We start from the raw sequence: 22,339 nt of genomic DNA, 5'->3' as shown, positions 1-22,339 counted from the left end.
ATTTGACTAGTTTGAAATTTTCTACCTTGAAGTATTTGAGCTCAAAATTCTGAGTTCCCTTCAAATATTGAAGAACCCTCTTTGTGGCTTCCCGACAATTTTCTTTCAGATTGTTGCATGAATCTGGATAGAACACCTACAACAAAAGAAATGTTTTGTCTAGTTGTGTAGCATAGATCAAACTCCCAATGAGTTGCCTGTACATGGTTGCATCTTTAAAATTTGCAGTATTGTATGATGTTAGTTTTATATTTTGTTCCATGGGCATGTTGAGTGGTTTACAATTTGTCATTCCAAATTTTATTAGAATTTCACCAATATATTTCTATTGTGTGATTAAAATATATTCAGGATTTTGAATCACATCAATACCTAAATAGTAATGAACACAACCCAAATTTTATTATTTCAAAACCTTCCTTCAGTTTTGCTTTGAAATTTGCAATGTACCTTTTATTATTCCTTGTTATGAAAAGCTCATCCACATACACAACCAAGCTAAGTCACCAGGTTCAGCCGAATTTCATCCTTGAAGTTCGAAATTCGCCGAACTTTAAAACATGCAATAAAAATCGTTGAAATTCGGTTAGTCAATTTTTTATATTTTTTTATTTTATTTAATTCTTCTTCTATTAATGTTTTTTAAACACATCTTCAGTCTGTCGTGAGTTGCGGTAGTCGCAGCCTGTAGGAAAAGTCGCCGGAGAAGTAGTCGCGGACCCGTGATAGTCGTAGCCTGCAAGAGAAGTTCGCTTGCAATTTTTGCCTGCCGTTTTTGCCACCGTTCGTGCCCTAGCATATGTTTCGTATGGTTTATATTTTATACAAATGTTATCTTTTTGTAACAATTTCAAATCTATTTATCGATGTTAAACTATTTAGGCAATTTTATAGATATATTACATATATTTATTAAAAAAATTTAAAAATTACATATGGCAAATTTAATTCGAATTTTATACATTTCAAATTTTTTCCTCATCGAACTTCATTCAAATTTCAAAGTTGTTGAACTTCGAATTTGAATTCGAACCTGGTGACTTAGCAACCAAGTATTCAACTGCTTTGTTGATTGTCTCGTCAAAGAGATTTTTCTTCCAATTCAAAATGCTTGAAGTTCATGCTTAAGAGGTACTCAATGAACATCTCATACTAGGCTTGTGGTGCTTGTTTGAAGCCATACATTGATTTTGCCAACTTACACACTTTGTATTCTTGATTTTTAATGGCAAAACCTTTTGGTTGAGTCATGTAAACATTTTCTTTGAGATCACCATTGAGAAAAATAGTTTTCACATCCATCGAATGATTTTTCCATCCATTTTGTGCTGCCAGAGCCAACAAAACTTTAATGGTGGTCCATTTAGCTGGAGGTTCAAAGGTGTCATTATAATCTTAACTTTTTTGAGCATATCCCCTGGAGACAAGCCTTGTTTTGTGTTTGTGGTGTAGTCACGGATGGAAGGTCTAGAATAGGACTGTCTAACTGTGCAACATAGAGTCAGCACAACGGAAAGAACACAACAAAATGCTCAGAAACAACAACATCAATTAAATCATATGCTTTGGTATCTGGAATAACTATGGGCTCACAGGCCTGCCACAAGGCATTTACATAGGGCGTATGGGCTTGATCATAGTCCCATGGACTGGCGGAAAAGATTTATATAACTACTTTGATTCTAACTATGTTCTATATGTCTAAGAATGATATAGATGCTATTATATATGCTCCTTAAGTTCCGGAAAAGATCTGCGTCGACCATAATGTCTCAAAACCTGAAGAACGACGAGATGTGTGAGTTGACCTCAAGATAAGAGATGATAGAATGCAAAGGATGAAAACATATTGCTGACCACAAAAAGGATTCCCCTAGGTCCCAAATGTTTCAAATGATGTTCCAATTAGATCTGCACGCCACAGGATGGTTTTGTAAGTGAATTGTTCCCGCAAATGAGTGAGCTTCCGAATGTGATAACTTGATTTAAACCAAAAGATCTCTGGATATGATGTAGATGACCATGTTTAGAGTGTGAATCCAGATCCACAAGGTGTGAAGGGAAATATATGGTACAATAAGGAAGAAAGTGCTGAGACAGCTACAAACTAAAATGCAAGAAAGGATCCGATTGCAACCAATGGTTTCAGAACTGATTGGAGGATCAACCAACTCCCAATTTCCATTTCTATTGAAGGCATCATATTCACTTTTTAGTGCTTTTCTCCATGCATTAAGCTTTTGAGCTTTTCCGCATGTGTTTTTTTTAATTTTAGTGTGCGATGAAGTGCTTTGGTTGCATGCTAGGATTTCTCTGTGTATTGGTGTTTTTCATGATTTTTTTGAAAAATTGTGGGTTCTTTCTTTGATGGAGGGTTTTTCTTATTTTTTTCCACAAAAAAATCATGGAGGGTTATGCATAATGTCGTCCTAAAAACTGTGGTCTTCTATTGCTTTTTTTGGTTATTTACCATTTTTTCCACAAAAACAAAGGTGTGTGATTTCAGCATCGCATCGAGTGTTTGACGATTTTTCCACAAAATTGCTGTTTCAATATTTTGCCAATTTTTTTGTCAATAAAAATCGAAGTTTTTTGAGAAGCTTATCTTGTTGTCTCTAGATAAAGGGAGTGATGGCTTTGTTACCCAACATCAGGTTGGAAAAATTGTGGTATTCTTGGTCATATCTAGAAGTTTTGTAGAACTAGGGAGGGTGTCAACAAGCTCCTATAGCAAAGCATTATGCATATTATGTTTAGTCTTATGTAGGGTCCTTAAAAGGATGACCATTAAGAGAGGGTTTTAAAATAATAATGTAATGTTTCTATAATGGTCATCTTAGTTAGTTGTTTAGTTTCCTTTTTGTTTCTTGTGTTTCTATTTTTAATCGTTTTCGTTATGGAAAGATTGCCTTGTATTCTCTATTTAAGGATCTTTTCGTCTCCTTTTGTAATGATCAATTTAATCAATAATATTTACATGATTTGGTTGTTGTTGTCTGTTTGTTCGCAATTTTCTTGATCGACTTTTAGAAAAACTAAAATGCTTTTCAATAGATGTACATTATATTTTTCCCTTCTTTGTTTCTACTTCCATTTCATTTAAAACAAACTAATATTGTAATATTTAGGGTGTAATGGTCATCTAGTTAGTTTTAGGAAATTTCCTTTTTGTCTGTTCTCGATTGTTTCTTTTATAGAAACATTGCTTGTAATCTCCATTTAAGGAGCTTTCGTCTTTTTTGTTAATATTGAACAATCAATAATTATTTCATGGTATCAGAGCATAGGCTCTTTTTTGACAAATTTTTTTAGTAAAAAATTCATGGTCTTTACGAGAAACTAAGTCACAGGGTTCGTCGAATTTCAACCGTGAAGTTCAAAATTCGGCGAACTCCAAAACGTCTTTAAAAATTCATTCAAATACGCCTTAGATTCGTATGATTGAAGGGCTTAGTTTTTTTCTATCCTGTCTTTGTCAATAACAAAACCCTGAGTGTGGAGTAGGTTGAGCTTTGAAACATCGCTCCAAGGAAAGTCGATGCGTTACGGTTTTTTCGTCTATCCCTTACGGTTGTTTTTGTCTATTCTTTGTGCCACGGTCTTTCGATTATTTCCTTCACACCATGGTTTTTTCCATACCATCCTCCATGAATTTCGCGGGTTCTTTCCGTCTCTGTTGCGTGAAACTCCTATAGATTGTGCTCGTGTGCTCCTTCCTCTATCGGGTTGGCCTGTTAGGGTTTTCTACGAACGGGCCTTTTATTTTAAGTTTTGTTTTTCTTTTAACCTTTTGTTTTTTTCCAAATTATAAATTTAGTAGCTTTATATTTTACGATTTTAACCCATGACATTCGTTTATTTATTTAATTTTTTATAATATATTTAAATTAGATTTTTAAATAATAATATATTTATTATTTACCTTTAATATCATTTAGATTAAAATTTCAAACATATTAATATTCTAATATTTTAAAATTTATTATAATTTATTCAAATTTAATATAACATTATTTAATTTTTAGTTTATTATTTATATATTTACAAATTAATAATAATTTTTTATTAAAAATGTATAAGGTGAATTTAATGTCGTTTTTTTTTCGAATTTTTTACCCTTGTCGAATTTCATTGTTGCCGAACTCGAACTTGAACTCGAACCTTGTGACTTAGTTGAGAAATATCGAAATTTTGAGGAAATTTCTATAAGATTTTTTTTTATAGTTTTTGTTAGATTTAAAAAACAAAGTCGTGGTTTACTTGGAAATTTTTGGATGATTTTTTTAATAAAATTGTGAGCAAAAATTTGAAAATTGAGGAAGGTTTTTTGTTGCAGATCATGGGATGGATATTTCGGCAAATACAAAAAATCGTGGTTTTTTTGTTTGTTTTTTGCATGATTTTTTCATACAAATATCGTGGGTTATTTTTCTATAGATTTTTGAGTTCGTCAGTTTTCTCCATATTTTTGAGTTTGCAAGTTTTGCATGATTTTTTTCCCAAAAATTGTGGAAGGTTTTTTGCATGATTTTGTTTCCAAAAATTGTGGCGGATTTTTTAATGATTTTTTTAAAAATTGTGTTCTTTTGTTATTTTTGATGATTTTTTAAAATCGTGGGTTTTTATCATTTTCCACAAAATGAAGGTTTTTAACTGTTTTTTTCCGTAGAACAAAGGTTTTTGCTGGTTTTTTCACAAAATTGTGTGTGATTTCATCAATCGCATCGAGGGTTCTTGCAACAACTTTTTTTTGATGATTTTTGGACAAAATTGTAGGTTTCAATTTTTTGCCATTTTTTGTCAACAAAAATCAAGGTTTTTTGAGAAGTTGATCTTGGTTTTTGTGTCTTTGGATAGCGGGAGGGATGGCTTCGTTACCCAACATCATGTTGGAAGGCTCTCAAAAGTTTCAATGGATTGTGGTAAACTTGATCATGTACAAAAGTTCTGTAGAAAGCGGTTGGCTGATTAGATGTTTAGCTACGGAGGGTCTCAACAATAGGCTCATGTTGCCGTGTGTTTTGAAGAGGAATCTCAATAGTAGGCCAAATGACTTGTAGATTATGTTAAGTATTCTGTACGGCAATTAGTAGAATGACCATTAAGGGAGGGTATTAAAGTAATATTGTAATGCTTAGTGTGTAATGGGGGTATTAAAGTAATATTGTAATACTTAGTGTGTAATGGTCATCTAGTTAGTTTTAAGCATAGTTTTCAGACTCAAAAGAGTACTTGAGAAGCCCAAAATTTTCAACTCGGCATATACTGATTAGAAACTTTGCGAATACTCGACAACTTTGAAAGTACTAAAATTTCATATCTTTTAAATAAACATATTTTTTTTTTGTAAAATTCAATTACAAAATGTATTAAATTGAAAATTGACCCCTTGAAGGAGAAACATGGTTTTATAGCAAAAACAACATGTGAAAAACACATTTTAACCAGCATTTTACTTGCATAGACATTTTTACCCATGTTTTTTTGTGTCTATAAAAATGCGATAGTTAAACTTATGAAAAAATTGTCCAGCAAAAAAAAAATAGAATGCTCAGCAACTTAGAGAGTTTGCAAACAATGGTTTTAGGAAGTTTTCTTTTGTCTTTCGTCATCTAGTTAGTTTTAGGAAGTTACTTTTCTATCTTTCGTTCTTGATCGTTTCTTTTATAGAAACACTGCTTCTACTCTCTATTTAAGGAGCTTTTGTCTCCTTCGTTTATACTGAACAATCAATTATTATTTCATGGTATTAATAATACAGATGCAAAAGCTTATGGATTTCAAAGAATCAATGTTGTTCAATTAATCAAGGAGATAAAGCTCCTTTAAATAGAGTTACAAAGATGATGTTTCTAAAAGAAACAATCATTAACTAGAGGCTAAATTAGAAACAACTTAAATGACCATTAATAACACAAAGAGAAAGATATTATTCTAATAATTAAAGCATAGGTTCTTTTTTGGTGAATTTTTGTAGTAAAAAATTTGTGGTCTTTTACCTAGAAATTATGATAAGTTTTTTTTGATTCATTTTTTTTAAAACAAAAATCGCAAGTTTTTTGGCGGATTTAAAAAAAATTTGTGGTTTACCTGGATTTTTTTTCCAGAATTTTTTTGGCGGCACAAACTGAAAATCGCAGAAGGGTTTTTGTTGCAGATTGTGGGTTGGACATTTCGGTGACTAGGGTTGGACTTACATTTCATCCAAAACTTCTGTCTTTGAGTTTGGTTTTTATGTGTTGATTCTAAAGAGAACGTTTCTTCTGTTAAAAGGAGAATGATTGCTTGCTTGTTTTGGGTGTTCACTTTTTACGGCTGGCCCCTGCTGCTATTATATATTTATGTGATTTTAGGCTCTCAATGACAAGTAGAATATGGTATTATTAATTATATGAATATTCTAGTTCATCTAAGAACTAGGTCTACGGTATCGAATACTATAATCTTTTACATTTCTAGTTTCCTTGAAGGTTTCCCACTCGTCATATGTATTTGCACTATAGTATCATGGTACAATGTTTATCCTGGTTGTACTAAGGTATATCCAATATATAGGTCTATTAGTTTGTACTTTGTTCTTATAGGGCTGTCATGTCTTTTCCTCATTCTCTTTCTAACTTAAATATTTCCTCAAAATTTCATGAGTTAAAATGTTGGGATTGTGTGGGACCTCTCCAACTTGGATCTTGTCACCTGCTGACGCCTATAAATTACTTGCCCAATCTTTTCATCTGGATTAAACTTTCACATTTCATGGCATCTAGGTTGCAATCTGAATGTGGTATTAATAATTGATTTTTTGAAACAGAAGAATGATTTTGAATGGAAAATATAGGATTAAGGAAGGTAAAACATAGGTAACAATTTTTTCTGTACTCAATGTTAAATTTTTGGTAAGAAGATACTTTGAATGGTGTGAGATTTTTAATGGATTCTAATGAAATATGTTCGTACATTGAAAACTCTATACAGTCCACTTTATTTTGTAGCTGTTTATGCTTGCAGCTAATCATGCTCTCTGTACATATTATTCCATTGCCTCGTAGTTTTTGTTTGGGAAATACTTTGGGCCCTATGTGTTTAAGTCCTTCGGTCTTAAAGGAGGACATGAAAAGGTCTAGGAATGTAGTGCATTTCTTTGGATGCTTTTTTTGATTCTTTCATATCTATATGAAATATCATAGACTACATGCATGGTTTTTATTGATTATTTATTTATGTAGGTACCTTATTATCTTGGAGAATTAACAGAGAAAATTCAGAATTCTGACAGACTCCAGATTATCAAGACTTCCCAATTGCATTTGAGGGTAATGTTGATTCTTTTTTGTGAATGCATTTACACATAGCTTTCAAGAGGTATGTGGATTGAAAATTGCAAATAGTTGTTTTTGTGAATGCATTTACACACAGCTTTCAAGAGGTAAATGGATAAAATCAGTTATAAATGTGCCTGTTCCCTTCAAATATTTTGTAATTGAGTCTTAATGATAGAAAAGAAGTGATTGAATGTTTTCTTAGTTATTCAAAAATAATTATGGCATATGTTGATTTTTATTGTGGTTATTAGGAGTTTGTTTCAATATGCGAGAAGCTAGAACTTGTTCCCAAAGAAGAACTTATTGTTCAAGATTGTTTGGATACACCTGAATCAAGGAGACAGAAAAAGGTGATTTATGGATTGGAATGTTATGGCACGCATAATATAGGGATTGAACAAAGACATAATTGTATTTTTGTGTTGCACTCTAATATGTAATTAATGTTGGTGTTTTTTGTGCTGTGATAAGATGTGTTACTATGCTTTTCTCTGTAATGCACTTATTTTGTTTAATTATTTCATTTCTTTTATAGGTAGCCCGGTTCAAAAGGCAAAAAGCTACAGAGTCAAAGCTTCAGGATATAATAGAAAGGAAAGAACGTCGCAGCCGGTCCATGCAGGCAGCCGCTATTGCCACTACCACTGAGCATGGAGAGGAAGCCATGTTAGATGATGACGGTGAGGAAGAAAGAGAGGTGAGATTGTCTTCAAGATATGGACTGCAAATTTTCATTTGTTTTTTTCAATTCTGAATGTCGTATTTTGAAATTTTTAGTGCACCTTATATGAACAAGTGGCATTCTAAGGTGATCTTTATTCCACTTGTGAAAGTAATAAAGTGCATGAATGATGTTGCAGTTGATTAATTACAAGTGTTTTTTTTATTGTCTAGATACCAAATTAAATTCACTTTAGTTATAAAGTTTGCTTGTAAAGAGCTAGAAGTGCTAGTTATGTCACATTTTTAATGCTTAACACAGTTGAATTCCTTCTTTGCAAAATCTAAAATGTGATACAAACCGACAGCATGCATGCATTATAAGGGCTTGGTTGGTTAGACTGTTAAAGTACCCTAATACCGTAAATCTACATACATATTAGTTATCCACAACATTAACTTGCTTAGAATGTCAGCATGTATGCATAAAAGGAACGAATATGCTACAATTAGTATTTAAGCAGTATATTTGGTGCTTAGCTAATGAAATGCTGAATATTGCTCCTTTTTCATGTATAGTCTTTCTTGGATGAATGATGTTTTTTGGCATGAAAATTAAATGTGCGTTTACTTAACTGACTGCCATTTTAAGTCCAGACAAAATAATTGTCTTATATGGCTGATATGGCTATTTGTCTTTCTAGCTGATCTATGGTGATTCTCTAATTGTAGCGTTGAATGGCTAGTAGAAATGTTAACACTTACCAGGTTCACACATTAGAGTTTCTAAATAAGATTAAAATCTAGCAGCATGCCATTCTGAGAAGACTAGTGTAACACATCTGAAAGACTGGAAGATGTATATAATATCTATAAATATGAAATACTCCATCTCATGCAAAAATAACTATATGGAATAAACAAATGAAAGCATTTAACATTTAATGTTTGATATCAGAGGATATCATTTTGTTGTAAGATCAAATTGTCTGCCTAATATTTAGATATGTATCACTTTTTCCCTTTAAAACTCAGCTATCTGGTAAATCTTTGACAACTAACATTAGTAGACATTCAACAGGAATTTAATATAACTTCTAATTAATGAACTCTTGAGTCTTGATAATTTCTAAGTTATACCCAACTCTGTAGATTGCTGGTTGAATCTTTGGTTTTAGGGAATACATGTTTTGCTCAACTGGAAGCATTCATATGTGATGCCCATGAATTGGTCAAGCTTGCCACAAGTAAGATTGGTTGCACTGTGAAACTTTGCTAATATGCTTCTTCTCTCAAGAGCACAAAATTTATATGTTCAAGAGTAAATGCGGGTTGCAGGAAAGATGAGGGGAATGTTTGGCTGTAGTTTTGTGATATGAAGGCTGCATGCTAAATTTTCCTTCTTTTGGTTGGACATGTCTACAATCTCAAATACATCCTCATGAAGGATTGTGCAAGCAAGCTTGAGATCACTGTTTTGGATTGCAATTCCATGTTGTTAACCTTCTGATGTAGTGCCAAGGTTAGAGAACCCAATGAAGATCTGTCAGACTAAGCATTGGTTAAGACAACATATATATGAAGAAGCAAAGACAGATTGGATGGGAAGATATCTGTTTTATTACAGAATGGATGACATTACAGAGTTGCGCATGGCCAAAACAATGAACATTCAACTAAGCCAAGAGCTCCTATCAACTATCATAACATTAACCACCAGCTTTCTTTGACACATGCTGTAAAATATACTCAAACACAGAAAGTTACAACAAAATCTGACACATCCCCATGGGTCAGGGTAACCTTCCAAATGTGGCGTTTCACATTAAATGCATGCTTATCTGTCAACACAGATAATAATCTATGGACGTAATCATTGTGATATGTTTTCTACCATTGAAAGTTGGCAATCGGGCCATGTAAGCATTCCATGGATTCAGGATCTACAAACCCTTTTATGGTGCCTGCCACCATCCAAGATGTGATGAATCTTTTTGACCTTTGACCTCTTCATGCATGTCAACATGGTGTGCACTATAGAGATACCTGATGATAGATAGATCTGAGAAACATGTCCATGTCTTCCACTTCAGATGTCCTTGTCAACTGGAAAAATAATCACTCAACTGCCCAAATCTTCATGTGGGAAAGTGAGCTTTTAAAGGCAAATGGAAAACAACCGAGTGAACTTGGCTTTGGGCCACCCTTGAAGTGGTCAGGAAACTCTTAAGCCTAAGTAAATCAACAATAATCTTTTTGGTGGCAAACTCTCTCAGGCTGGTACTGTGAGGGTTCCCACCAGTCAGCAAGACAAAATTTCTGTCCTTGACCATTTGTTCTTCATGTAGCAATGATGATGCCATGTCCAAATGACTTCAAGTTGACATGGCAGCAACAAAGGACTTATAAACATACTCAGATGAAACCACAAACTCTAACCCCAAACACATATGTAGAAACCTGCAAAACAAACAACAGACTGAAGTGAATGTATAATCTTTTTGGCAATGCAAGATTGCTTTAATGCTTGGGACGCTTTGCATTATTTTCTTACAAGGAACCCTAGAGTTGTCAAATTGATCACTTTTTTCTTTCAGCCCACTCTAGGTGTTGAACAGTAAGCGCTCAATTGATACATCCAATTCACACTCAAATGGGGACAGATTGGTGAGAGGCAATGTTCATCCTTGCTTATATTATTAGATTGTCCAGACAACCACAATCAAGGAATGTACACATTCCAAAATTTTCTCTTTCATTAGAGGTTCACTGATGGAGGATGTTCACAAGGGTTTGATAGTGAGTGCCTGATCGCCTCCTAGGATTATTCAATCTGTGCTCTTTATCCCCCAGCATTACCCTCTGAGCATTATCGTGTCTTGTTGGACCTCTCACAGCAAAGGATGATGTTATGATTAGGACTTCTGGCCTAGGCCTTGCTACACGTATGATGTTGCTGGTTTCCTACAATGATTCCTTCTTTTCTTCTTCATCAACTCCTTACTTCCTTTGTCTTTAGCTCACAGGACTTTGGATTTATATAGTTCACTGTCATGATTTTAGGTTTAACCATATTTGATCTAGCCCATTCTTATGTTTAATATTTCCTTAGTGAATAATGTCCACTCACTTTTATATCATCTGGGGATCTTTACCCTAGTAATTCTCTATTAATACTTAGTGTAATTTTGAGTCACATTGGCCTATTTTTGGTGATTTGTGTTGATTGTAACTAGGGGTATAGGGGTTCGGATTGCCTTAAGGCAACATCCGAACCCCCTTTAGGACCGGGTCCTACCCTAACGTGACCTTATCCTAATTCACCATGCCACGCTAAATACACACCATCTAAACATTAGCGCCAAAAATAACAAGAAGGCCGACTTACAAGGAGGCTGACTTACAAAGAATAAAGATGCATATAAGTAAATGACAATTTGCAAGTCAATCACAATCAAGTTCAATTACATTAAAAAGGCGATTTAGCTCTGCTGTGCGAACTTATTCAGCTTGGTGCGAAATTGTCCAAGGGGACATAGTAGATCTTGATGCAAGTCATTGAAGCATACAAGGACAGATCTGATATGTGAAGATCAGATTCGAGCTAAGTATTGTACTTATATTTAGAGGAGAATATATAATCTGACCTGTGGGTCTTTCATGCTGGGTTTTTCCTCCTTGGAGGTTTTCCCAGGGTATGCTTGTTTGTCTTCTGTTCTATTTCTGATTTATGTTGGCTTACTAAATACTGCAAATCTGATTACAATCTAGGGCACAATTTAATCTATGTTGGTTTCCTAAAATACTGCAAATCTGATTACAATCTAGGGCACAATTTAATCTATATTGGTTTACTAAAATACTGCAAATCTGAATACAACCTAGGGCATAATCAATTATATAAATCTGGTTAACATACCTAGGGTTTAAAATAACAATTTGTGGGCGCAAATAGAATTTCTTTCTTTGTCTGTCACAATCAAGGCATCAACGCAGATAAAATCAACATCCCGATATGTATATAGGGAATTGTAGATGCTAAGTGTGTGTCCCTATGTGTCATTGCTTGTTTATTTGCAGACCTGAAACTGTAACCAATATCAGCACGTTAATAGTGAGGCCTTGTGCCAATGGTCAACTGACTTATTGCAGAAATTTTCTTTCCGTCAAGCTTGATGCAACATGCTGGATATCGTGCTAAAACACTGGGATAAAGCTGAGGACTTATACTTGAATACCATTAGCAAATCATCAATGGATCATCCCTACAAGGCTTCATTGAACCAATAAATGATTTTGTGTAGATGGAAAGTCATTCAGAAACAGCATGAATCATTAGGATGAAGAAGAATAATTTCCTGTCATGATGGAGCATCAAATATTCATAAAGACAACTTTTAAGAGCATATGGTAAGTTTCCTGGCCGAAAAATTTGCCACAAGCAGTTTTGATGCTAATGTTTGGTTGTTCGTGGTTCCATGCCTTAGAACATATTTCATGAGCCACCTTGTTTGAGCCTATGGCAATGCAAGCCTTGTGATTTGCATCGTCTCTTGAAGTAGGGGTAGTGTCTAAAACATTTCATAACAAATCTTTCAACTCCAATTTTAAGGTTCACCTTGAAGTTCAATTGGTGGACACTGCCTTGATCAGCCGTAGCTGAAGCTTTTGAAGAATGCATGCCATAGATTCACTCTTCCTTAGATGGCCACCAAGCATCCTTAATGATGCAGCTTCTTGCACTTTTGTAAAATGAAGTGAGGCAGATCTCTACTGTCATGTTGTTTCCACAAGAGTTTGAGAGAGATCTTGCTCTCATACTTCAGAGGTCAGGCCATACCCCCACACCATTGATTGCCATCTGGTTGAATGGTTTGGAGGAAGGGGTCTGCTGTAAAATTCCTTTACAGATCATACTTTGGCTTTTGTGGGGCTTGTCCATCCAAAAAAAAAGACAAAGGAGGGAAGATGTATATCGTGACTGTGTAGAATCAAGAGACCAGGATGCATATCAACCTTCCAATATTTAAGCACCTGCGAATCGTTTCCCATGATGTAATGATCCAAAGGCTGAAGTACTTCAAGGGAGATTCCAACAACTATGCCCATGATGAATGATTCTATGACATTATGGCCTCTCCCTTTGTCTCCCAAATGTATCTAGGAGCTTTTAGATAAGGTGCATGCCTCCTCAAGTCATTACAGTTCATGGGGGTTGGATTAGAGTCAAAGTTTTCTGAGTGGTTTTGAATGAGAATCAAGAGTTTTTATAGATCATCTAGCAATTTAAGCACCTAGACAACCATGTGTGTCTGGTGTCTAAGTTGTGTTAGCTAGATTAATTTTGCTGCTTCTTTTGGTTGTGTATGGATGTGATATTTTATTCCCTTGTATGGATCTTTGATTTTTAGAAGTTTCTAGCTCCTTAAGCTTTGTTATTAGTGTTAGCATTTTTTTCTTTCTACATTTCAGTTCGTCTTGTAGCCTTCAAGGCTATGTGTAATCATGTGTGTTGAAGCAGCAAATGAAAAATGAAAAACCATGTGGTTATGTCCTACTCTTTAAATGAATTTGCTTGTGATTTACCATAAAGTAGAACAAATGTCTTGTGCTTTCTCTACTGTTAGATAGATCAATGGTTGACTATCTTGGCACAGTGCTTCATCTTGGATCAGATTTCTAACTGTTTTCCCTTGTAAGCAAGTGGAAATAATATTGTGTTATGATAGTGGAGCCGGTCCACTTATGAGTTTGCTCAGAATTATGGAGACTGTTTTTGAGCTTCTAGATCATAAATTTGGGTAGACAGGATAACATTAGAAATATGGTTCGCCTAATCAACAGTTAGTAATTTCTACGATACCAAAAATAGGTAAATTATAATGGTCTAAAGCAAAAATTGAGTGGTTTGCTATTACTCATTCCTCGATTTTTAATTCTCAATTCGTAGGTTTAGTGGCTCATTCAATATATCACTCACCCTTCTGTCTCATTTGTTGGGACATCTAGTCATTGGATTTGAATTCTCCAAAATAGAGTAGTTTCCTGTGTACTGGATTACGAGGATTACAGAATCATAGCCATCAAGAATGCAAATATCTGGTGCCTCCTCCACTGGAAAAGATTAATGTAGTAAAGCCCTCAACTGATCTTTCTGAGAAAGTGCACCTATCCCTTGACCACCAGAGGAACCTACTAGAGAGGCTTACATTTGAATTCTCAATTCATGGTGTTGATTTTCTAATTTCTATAAACTGATGATAAGGTCAACCGAGTTGTTTTCTTCAGTTTCACGTTTTTGACTACTTTGCTCAACAAGATACTAGTATTCTTTTGTGCTTGAATTTGATGGAAGAAAATAAATTCACAATGGGCGACTGATTTAATTTTTCCTTTTGCAGGCCTGGCTTACTACAATTTCATTGGCATTATGTAAGGTTAGTGGGAACTTATTACTAAATGCATTAATTTTAGATTACATAACAGAATCATTCATTTGAATTTGCTTTACTAGGTATCTCATTGGCATTCAATAAGTTTTTTAACTGTAGAACTTTGCTTGAATTTATGATTGCTGAATCGGTAATACTTACTATGTTCCACAGGGACATGTCCCCTGCCCTTAAAGTGTTGTCCCCGTAACCGTTTCTGAGACAGCAGGATAGCAGGGAGCATCCCCTGGCTGTCCCCAAATTTTCCCAAAACTTTGAAATGTCCATGAAATGGCCAAAATGTTTGGAAATGTCTGTAAGACATTTGGCCATCCTAGGGAAGGCCAGGGACATTTGAGATGTCCCTCAATGTTCCAGGGTATGTCCAGGTGTCCCAGATGGAAAAGGGGGAATTTGCTAAAAAATGATCCCAGCAGTTACTATTTTCTGTTGAACTGGTGGTGTCATAAACTATATCTAGTTATTTATCTGTTGTTGGGCCTGTGACACCATCTTTTTCTGTTGATGTATAGCTTTACTTAGATGTGTGCCAAAATAAAAGAATTTCACCAGTTTTGCTATGTTGTGGGGGAGGAGAAAAAGCCATTTTTAACACAGTAATGAAAAGATGTTTCATCCAATTACTTGCATGCTGTGACTGACACTAACAGAATTCTAAACTAGCAACTATTGAAAACTAAATCTTGGCTATCAAGGAACTTTTTCTGTTTGTATGTTGCTAGAGCTATTACCCACAGGATGAGTGAAGAATTCCTGTGCACAGGCCTTAGGCTTGTCAAGCAAACAGGCCCTAGGCTTGTCAAGCAAGGTCCATATGGACAGCTCTTAATGCCATGAATGTTGAGATCATAGTTTTAAAACTCGTGGACTCGCCATGGACTCGCGAGTCCATGGGAGCCACGAGTCGACTCGCCAAGGACTCGCGAGTCTTTCAGATGGACTCACGCGACCCAGAAAAAAAGTCATGCAAGCTTTAAAATTGAGTTTTTTAAAAAAAAAATTGCCTTCATTTGGCATAACTGAGGGAGTGAAAAATAAAATAAAAACAACACCTTACGCCTTTATAAAATAATAAAAGTATTTTTGGCCTCGCGGGGCGCTGCCCCTCGACCCCGCCTTGTATTGCGATAGGGAGTGCGCAAGGGGCGATGCCCCCAAACCCCCGTTGAAAAATATAGGGGGAAATTGCGCTGATGGAAGTAGGGAAAATTTAACCTCCGAGTCTGATTAGGTTCCATATAAAAGCATAATTAGCATTGAAGAAATCTTGGTATTATACATTTTAGAGTTGAAAGTTTGAAACTATGAGTATGCGACATGTGTAATGTTTCAATTATGGCTCTTATGTTCTCTAAATGCATTAATTTCTTTATGTTTTTTTTGTTAAACTACGGTTTTTTTTTTCGCCGAGTCTTTCACGAGTCCGAGTCCGAGTCCAAATTTTTGGTTTGCCAAGTCCGTGGCGAGTCCGAGTTTTTCAACTATGGTTGAGATGATCTGCTCTAAGAACCCCATGGAATCCTGCACCCAGAATCATTAACTCAGCGATGAGATTGTCACTGACATTAACTTAGCTATGAATCTGAATCATGATATATTTATTACTATTTACTACTGTCACTGATATCATTGTCTTAATCTTTAAATTTTTATTGTTGCCATACTGCTGTCACTGTCTTAATTCTGATGTAATGTATAGTTAAATTTGTAGAAATTGGAGTATCCCTATTTTTGGCTTAATTTAGCTGGGTAAGGTGCAAAAAATTTGCGTTTTGGGGATCACAATGCTATGGTCTCTGTCGATTCCTATAGCCAGACCCTAGAGCCTAACCATCAGTCAATACACACAAATTAGGATCTGCCAGTTCTCTTGAGATATATTTGTAAAGCATGCAGTAAGAAGCAAAAATCACCAAAAAATGTGCGATTAATCACCAAAATTGTGAAACGCCATTGCTGACAATTTCTCACTGACATAATAATGTTAAAAAAAATCATTATGGTCAATGTTTGTTAACCAAATTCTTCCGGTCTACATTCATTAAAATTGTGTTTGAATCGCATGTAACAATTTTCAGTGATTTTCTGATTTGTTTCTCTTTGAGATCAGGGTTTCCAATATTTTTTACATCTTTGCATAGATTCAGCATTGGTGGAACACTGAGACCAGCTTTCTCATTTTTGTTTCCTAGCCCTATAATTAGCAGATCAAGGACTTTGCTTCAACACATTCCCTAGCTCTTCACACCTGCTTACAATTATAATAAGGGAATAGATGTGGGACTTTTTCCTGTTGTTCAAATGTAGAGATGGGACAAGCCCTTAGCCTGTCCCAATATTATAGTTGACTGATACTCGCTCAGTTGTTTTTAGAAGCCTGGCTTTTATTCAAGATTTCAGCAGAGTTAATAAGTCACTGTTATAGAATGTACACCATGAATTATAAATTTATAAGTACTTAAAATAATTCAATTTTTTTATATATTTTCAAACTACTAATATTTTTAATATATATTTACAAATTATGATTTTTATTAATATTGCATATATTAACATATATAAAATATATATATACAAACCCATATTCTTACCTGAGGCACCAAACCCATGCTTATTCGGCATTCCTATATTAGGACTGGCAATTTATTTTTGTTGTTTGGATAAAATCATTTTACCTTGTCTGGAAACCTCTATTGGTGTTTGTCGATATTCATTTTGTAGGTTAATTGTTACATGGAGTTTAGGCTCTTTGCATTTATTAAATTCACGTGAAGCATAATCGTGGGATGTAAATTTATATAGGGTTTCATCAACTTTGAATGTTCCATTTTCAGGTTAAGTGTTAGGGTTTTAGGATATTATCTGTTTTTGGTATTCTAATTGGAAGTCATAATTATTTAATTCTATTAATATTATGTAAATGTTAGCTAAAAAAGTGAATAAAAGTGATAAAATTAAAAATTATGAAAAATAGCATGCCCCATAAAGGTTTGTGTGGTTTCAAAGGTTTTGAATTTGTGCTTGGTGGTGGGGAATCTACTACTTGACCCCACCCTGTATCATGGCAGGGAGCATACCCCCTTGGTCACGAGTGGTGTTGCCACTCGACCTCATGAAGATCACAGCCCCTAGACCCCTATGAGGGACACTGCATTGCCCCCCTGACCGTAGATTCCTGCTCTCTTTTTATTCTCTCTATATCTCTATGCTATTAAAATGCCTTAAAATTAAAAAATGGTAAGTTTTTCTCTCTTTTTTTCAATGTTTTTCTACATTTATTAATAATAATCTTTTTCCTAGTTTTTAAAAAAATCTTATGCTTTTGGTTTTTAAATTTTTTTCCTCAAAAGCTTTTTGCTTCTATGATCCGACACCTTTCCTGCACTTAATCTGCCAGCTCCAATTATAGCATCTATTTTTGTCTCAAACTTCCTCCCATAACCTCTTGCCACCTTCAACCTTAGTGCCACCAGCATCTGATCAAGACGCCATTGCACTTTCTTCACAAATTCGAAGAGCTTGAAGCACATTGAAACTTAAATATGATTTAAAACCTATATCACATGCCTCTTGCCATCCTTAATAATGATTGAAGTGTTGTGAGATCCTTTCATAGATTCCCTTTCCATTGAAACATTGTGACACTATTGTAATATGTTTTCTTTTAGTCTTTCGCCATCCTCCTTTTGCTATCCCCTGTTGCCCAGCCCAGTGGCATTATGTTAATGACATTTTATTTAAGGCAATACATATTAATTTTGTACTATCGGTGCCTGGCCAACCCCAAAAATGGCCCCTAGAATGCTGCTCCAAAATGTGCACCCTGTTGTCCGTCCCTGAAACGCCGTGAAACGTTACAATATGATAATGTGGTCTTTTGGTGCTACACCCTGATTTCAACTCACTCAGTTTTCTTTCCAGGTCCTGGATCTTCTAGATGGGTTGAAGAAAGAGGAGGAACTTGTTTCTGGCATGATGGAAAATAATAATCAGGTAATTGATAATAGACATGTGATTTTGACTTATTGAATCGTAAGGCAGTTTAATAAAGAAGATGTGCTCTTTCATGCTTGCTTGTTATCTACTCTCTTTTCTACTTAAGCTGTCTGAAATGTAGAGATGCTTTAATTTTAGGCAATATAAATTTTCAAAATTGTGTAACTGTATAACTATATGGATTAGCTTATAGTTGTATAGAAATAGAGATGAGATCTAGAGAATTGAAATGTAAAAATGACAATTCTTTCTGTAATACATTTCTGATAAACAAATGGGCATTAATAGATTAATTAGTATGTCATTTATATTATCTTATAAAGGATCTTAGGTCCCTTGGATTGATAAATTTTGGGTTGTATTTTTTCTATACCGTTGTCATATATGAGAGAATTCTAGATACATAGATTCTCATTGTCTCTGTAGCAGCTCTGCCTTAATCAATCTATGCTATATACAATCAGAGTCAGGATCTGAGACCCTCTGATTTTGAACCATTTCAGTGATGCTTCGCTAGCATTGAGCTTCCTCAGATCGCAGTTCATTGGCACTAGAGTAGGTTGCTCTTGGCCTCAGTAGGTTGCTCTTTGCCTCTTGATCTTATTTAGCTCATCAACTGCTACTCAGTTCCACCAGAGTTTATATTTGACTGCACTATTGATGCCAAGCCTTCCAATTTCTCGCAACTTTTGTGGTAGCCTTTGTTTGAGCAAAGAGTTTCATATATATGGTTGTTGTATGCCCTTAAGATAGATGGGGGGACACCTCTTTGGTCTTTTAAGGATAAATGTCAATAAACACTATACATTTGAAGATACCAAGATCCTGTCAGCCAGTTCAGCATGTGCCTAAAGAATACCAAGTATATATTCTCATGTCTTTGGAGGCATATCGTGTAGTTCTGAAGTGGAATTCCTAATTGATGTTTTATCTCCTTTAAGATTGCACGAGTTTTATCACAGTTGATGTTCCTTATCCACAGTGATGGCTACTTCTGAGGTTTCTGGATGGTACATTTCAATGATCTCATAGAGTGCTGCCTTTGATGCTCTATTGTTTTGGCTTTCTTGAAATGCTTAGATTGTTCCCACAAGCATTTGGGCTTCTATAAAGCAAGAAAGCATTTACTCTCCTTAACTAGTAGAAAGTACTCTACAATATTTTAACATCTTATGATAAAGATTCAGAAGCTTCATGGGAACATTGAAATCTGTTATCACATCCAGTAAATTACTAGTGTTATGATTCGATAGCTAGCATACCACAGATACAAAATTATGTAAGAATGTTGTCGGGAGTATCAACGCATCCCATGAGTTCTCCAGAGGTAGGAATTAGGGCAGAATTATGTTTATCTGTCTGTCACCCTGTGGTTAATGTTTCCTTAGGTTTTGGAGCTAATAAAATTTTAGTAAAATCCTTTTTAGCATTGTAAAACATTGCCCTTGGGCTAAAATCTGCTCTTAAAGTTGAATGCTGTGTCATGATAGCCACCTAAAACTTCCATCTACCTCTGCCTTTGCAAAAGATGACGTGGATGGCATTTTTAATGAACCATGAAGAAGGAAATAAGCAATCAGGAGGAAATGACTAATTTTGCAACTTCTTACAAGTTTCTGAAATTTGTGGTGGTAAAACACTTTGCAAGACAAGAATTTGCAATCGATGCCTTAATGCAATTTCTTGTAAAGGAAATGCACATCAATGGGCTTTCATGTTCAAGGTGAGGGATTGCTGATTTCTGTAAGAATAAAAACTTAATTTTCGTAACCACGTATTGAGAACTTAATTATTTCCTCACCATTCTTTTGCAGAACATAATTCTGGATGGAGTGAGATGAGCTGTTTAGAAATGGTTTTTGAGCTGTGGTTTTATCTTTCTCTTGTCTTTCTGTTCATTGGATTATGCATAATAGGGCACAGCAAGTTAGAAGAAAGCTATGGAAATCACAATATCTGGGAAGTTTATTGGTTTGAAAAATAAGTTACATGAAAGGTGGTATATAAAGGGAATATTTTGCAAGTACAGTTTTACTAAGGTGTTTGTAAATGATTTGGTTCTTAATATCAGCCTTGCAAGCTTTTCAATTTTTGGTGTTTATGCTATCTATGTTCTCAAAATTTTATGCAATAATCATTTGGCAAAAGACCTGCATACATTCTTTCAATGGCTGATATGTGACATCAGAAATGTTTATGAGAGACAAACTTTTACCAGGTCGGACTAGTGTAGAAAATAGCGAAGTGAATGGGAATATGGAGGGCCATTTAAGTAAAATAGCTGGCATCCTGGTTCTTTGTTTCAATATCTTTCACTAGTTATCCAATTAACTTTTCTGAATTTTTTTTAAATTATATAAATTTGTTTGTCATAATCTAAGTACAGCTAATGATAAATTATTGAGTATCACTTGTAGCAGAGTATATTGGTGTCATGCCATGATATTTGATCTCAATTTGCAATTTAGGTTTAATTTTAAGTTGCTTGATCAAATTAGCATTCTTATCTGAAATTGATTGGTCATTGTCCATACTATTGTGCTCAAAGTAAAGCTTACTGAAGTTGACATGACAGAATGGCCAAAATGAGTTGATGAGAACACTGCTTGAAGAGCGATTGAAAAAAGCAGAGGCATGGCACATGAATGCAGCAAGGAGATCACAATTTGAGAAGCCAATGCAGCCTATCACATGTGCTACATTTGCTACGGATGTCCTTGAAGGAAGAGCAAATCCGCTACATGCAAATGAACATAAACATAGGCCTCTGTTGTTTGGACCTCGCAGTCAAATAAGTGGCAACTTAGCCACTGAAAGAGAGCAAATTGCTGCTCAAGTGTTTCAGCCAAGGCACAGGTTGGTATGCTTATCATGCTTGAGATTTATGGCTGTAAAGTAACAAATCAATTGAAAGGATTTCTTTTCTCTAATCAATGGCTAAATCCGGATTTTGTACTAGAACAATTTGCTTTTACATCATGATGAAATTATACTTTGTTTAAGTTTTATTTCTTTCCAATATTGCCTCATGTTTGTTCTATCCCAAAATACTTAAAAGAGATGGATGAGTTAGGCCTCTCAGATGTCATAAAGTTATAACAAAATATTGAGCATTTTAAACCGTATTTTCTGTAAATTTTTAAAATCTATGCTAACCAATATCACCTGGTTTATTGTTGAGATGTTAAGTTGTAGAAGCCAGCATGATGGATGAACATAGACTTCATAAGTTTGATGGTGAACATTTTTTGTGTTTAATATATAATCTCAGCTCTAAAATAACAGAACTTGTGAATGATGGATATTTTTGTGCGTACATTGTGTCTGTAGCACATTGTTTTCTTGTTTATAAGAATAAAAATCAGAATTTTAGGCTTTAGCTTATAGTCGACCTGTTTATCATCAAAAAATGTATAGCATGTCCTTACCTACAATGGCATATTTCTTTTCTTTTTTCCTGTCTTGAGACTTTCCATTTGTAGTAATTGATCTGGGAGGTTCTAGCACTCTAATAAACTCCTGATACAATGATGGGACTGAGCTCCTCATGCCCTTTTCACCACAAGCTTTGAGGCCTTCACAAAAGGACATGATAATATCATTTAGATCTAATTCTCTTATTCCATGTTCCACAATTCTGACAGTGGTAGCCTTGTTTTGTAAGCTGTTCTGTAGAGTATCCAGACAACAACACAGTAGAAGAAATGAACCATCAGATGAGTGGTTGTGTTTCTTGTGATTGCCACAATGTCTCTTAATCTTCTACACCTGTATAATAATATATTGTATCCATTGTCCCAATTGTCATGAAATAGATAAATATCCTGTGGTACAGATCTGACCTCCTGGATCTCTGTACCCAACTTCGCAGTTACTCTTTCTAGCATGGTGTCTCAGTGCTTGTGTTTTTAC

General features: G+C 34.9%; 1 protein-coding gene across 1 annotated transcript in view; it reads left to right on the top strand.

Moving 5' to 3' along the window:
* LOC131071147 (PP2A regulatory subunit TAP46) overlaps positions 1–22,339 on the top strand; it is an 87,541-nt gene that overhangs the window by 34,404 nt on the left and 30,798 nt on the right. The window contains exons 3-8 of the mRNA XM_058006866.2: positions 7,224–7,310; positions 7,571–7,669; positions 7,855–8,016; positions 14,381–14,416; positions 18,353–18,424; positions 21,003–21,283. Coding sequence (XP_057862849.1) covers positions 7,224–7,310; positions 7,571–7,669; positions 7,855–8,016; positions 14,381–14,416; positions 18,353–18,424; positions 21,003–21,283 — 737 coding nt within the window. The remainder of the gene's footprint in view (positions 1–7,223; positions 7,311–7,570; positions 7,670–7,854; positions 8,017–14,380; positions 14,417–18,352; positions 18,425–21,002; positions 21,284–22,339) is intronic.

This window comes from Cryptomeria japonica, chromosome 8 (genome assembly GCF_030272615.1).
Source record: "Cryptomeria japonica chromosome 8, Sugi_1.0, whole genome shotgun sequence".
Taxonomy (NCBI): Eukaryota; Viridiplantae; Streptophyta; class Pinopsida; order Cupressales; family Cupressaceae; genus Cryptomeria; species Cryptomeria japonica.
Note: the sequence above shows the minus strand (reverse complement) of the source record. Positions and strands in the feature narration are given on the sequence as shown.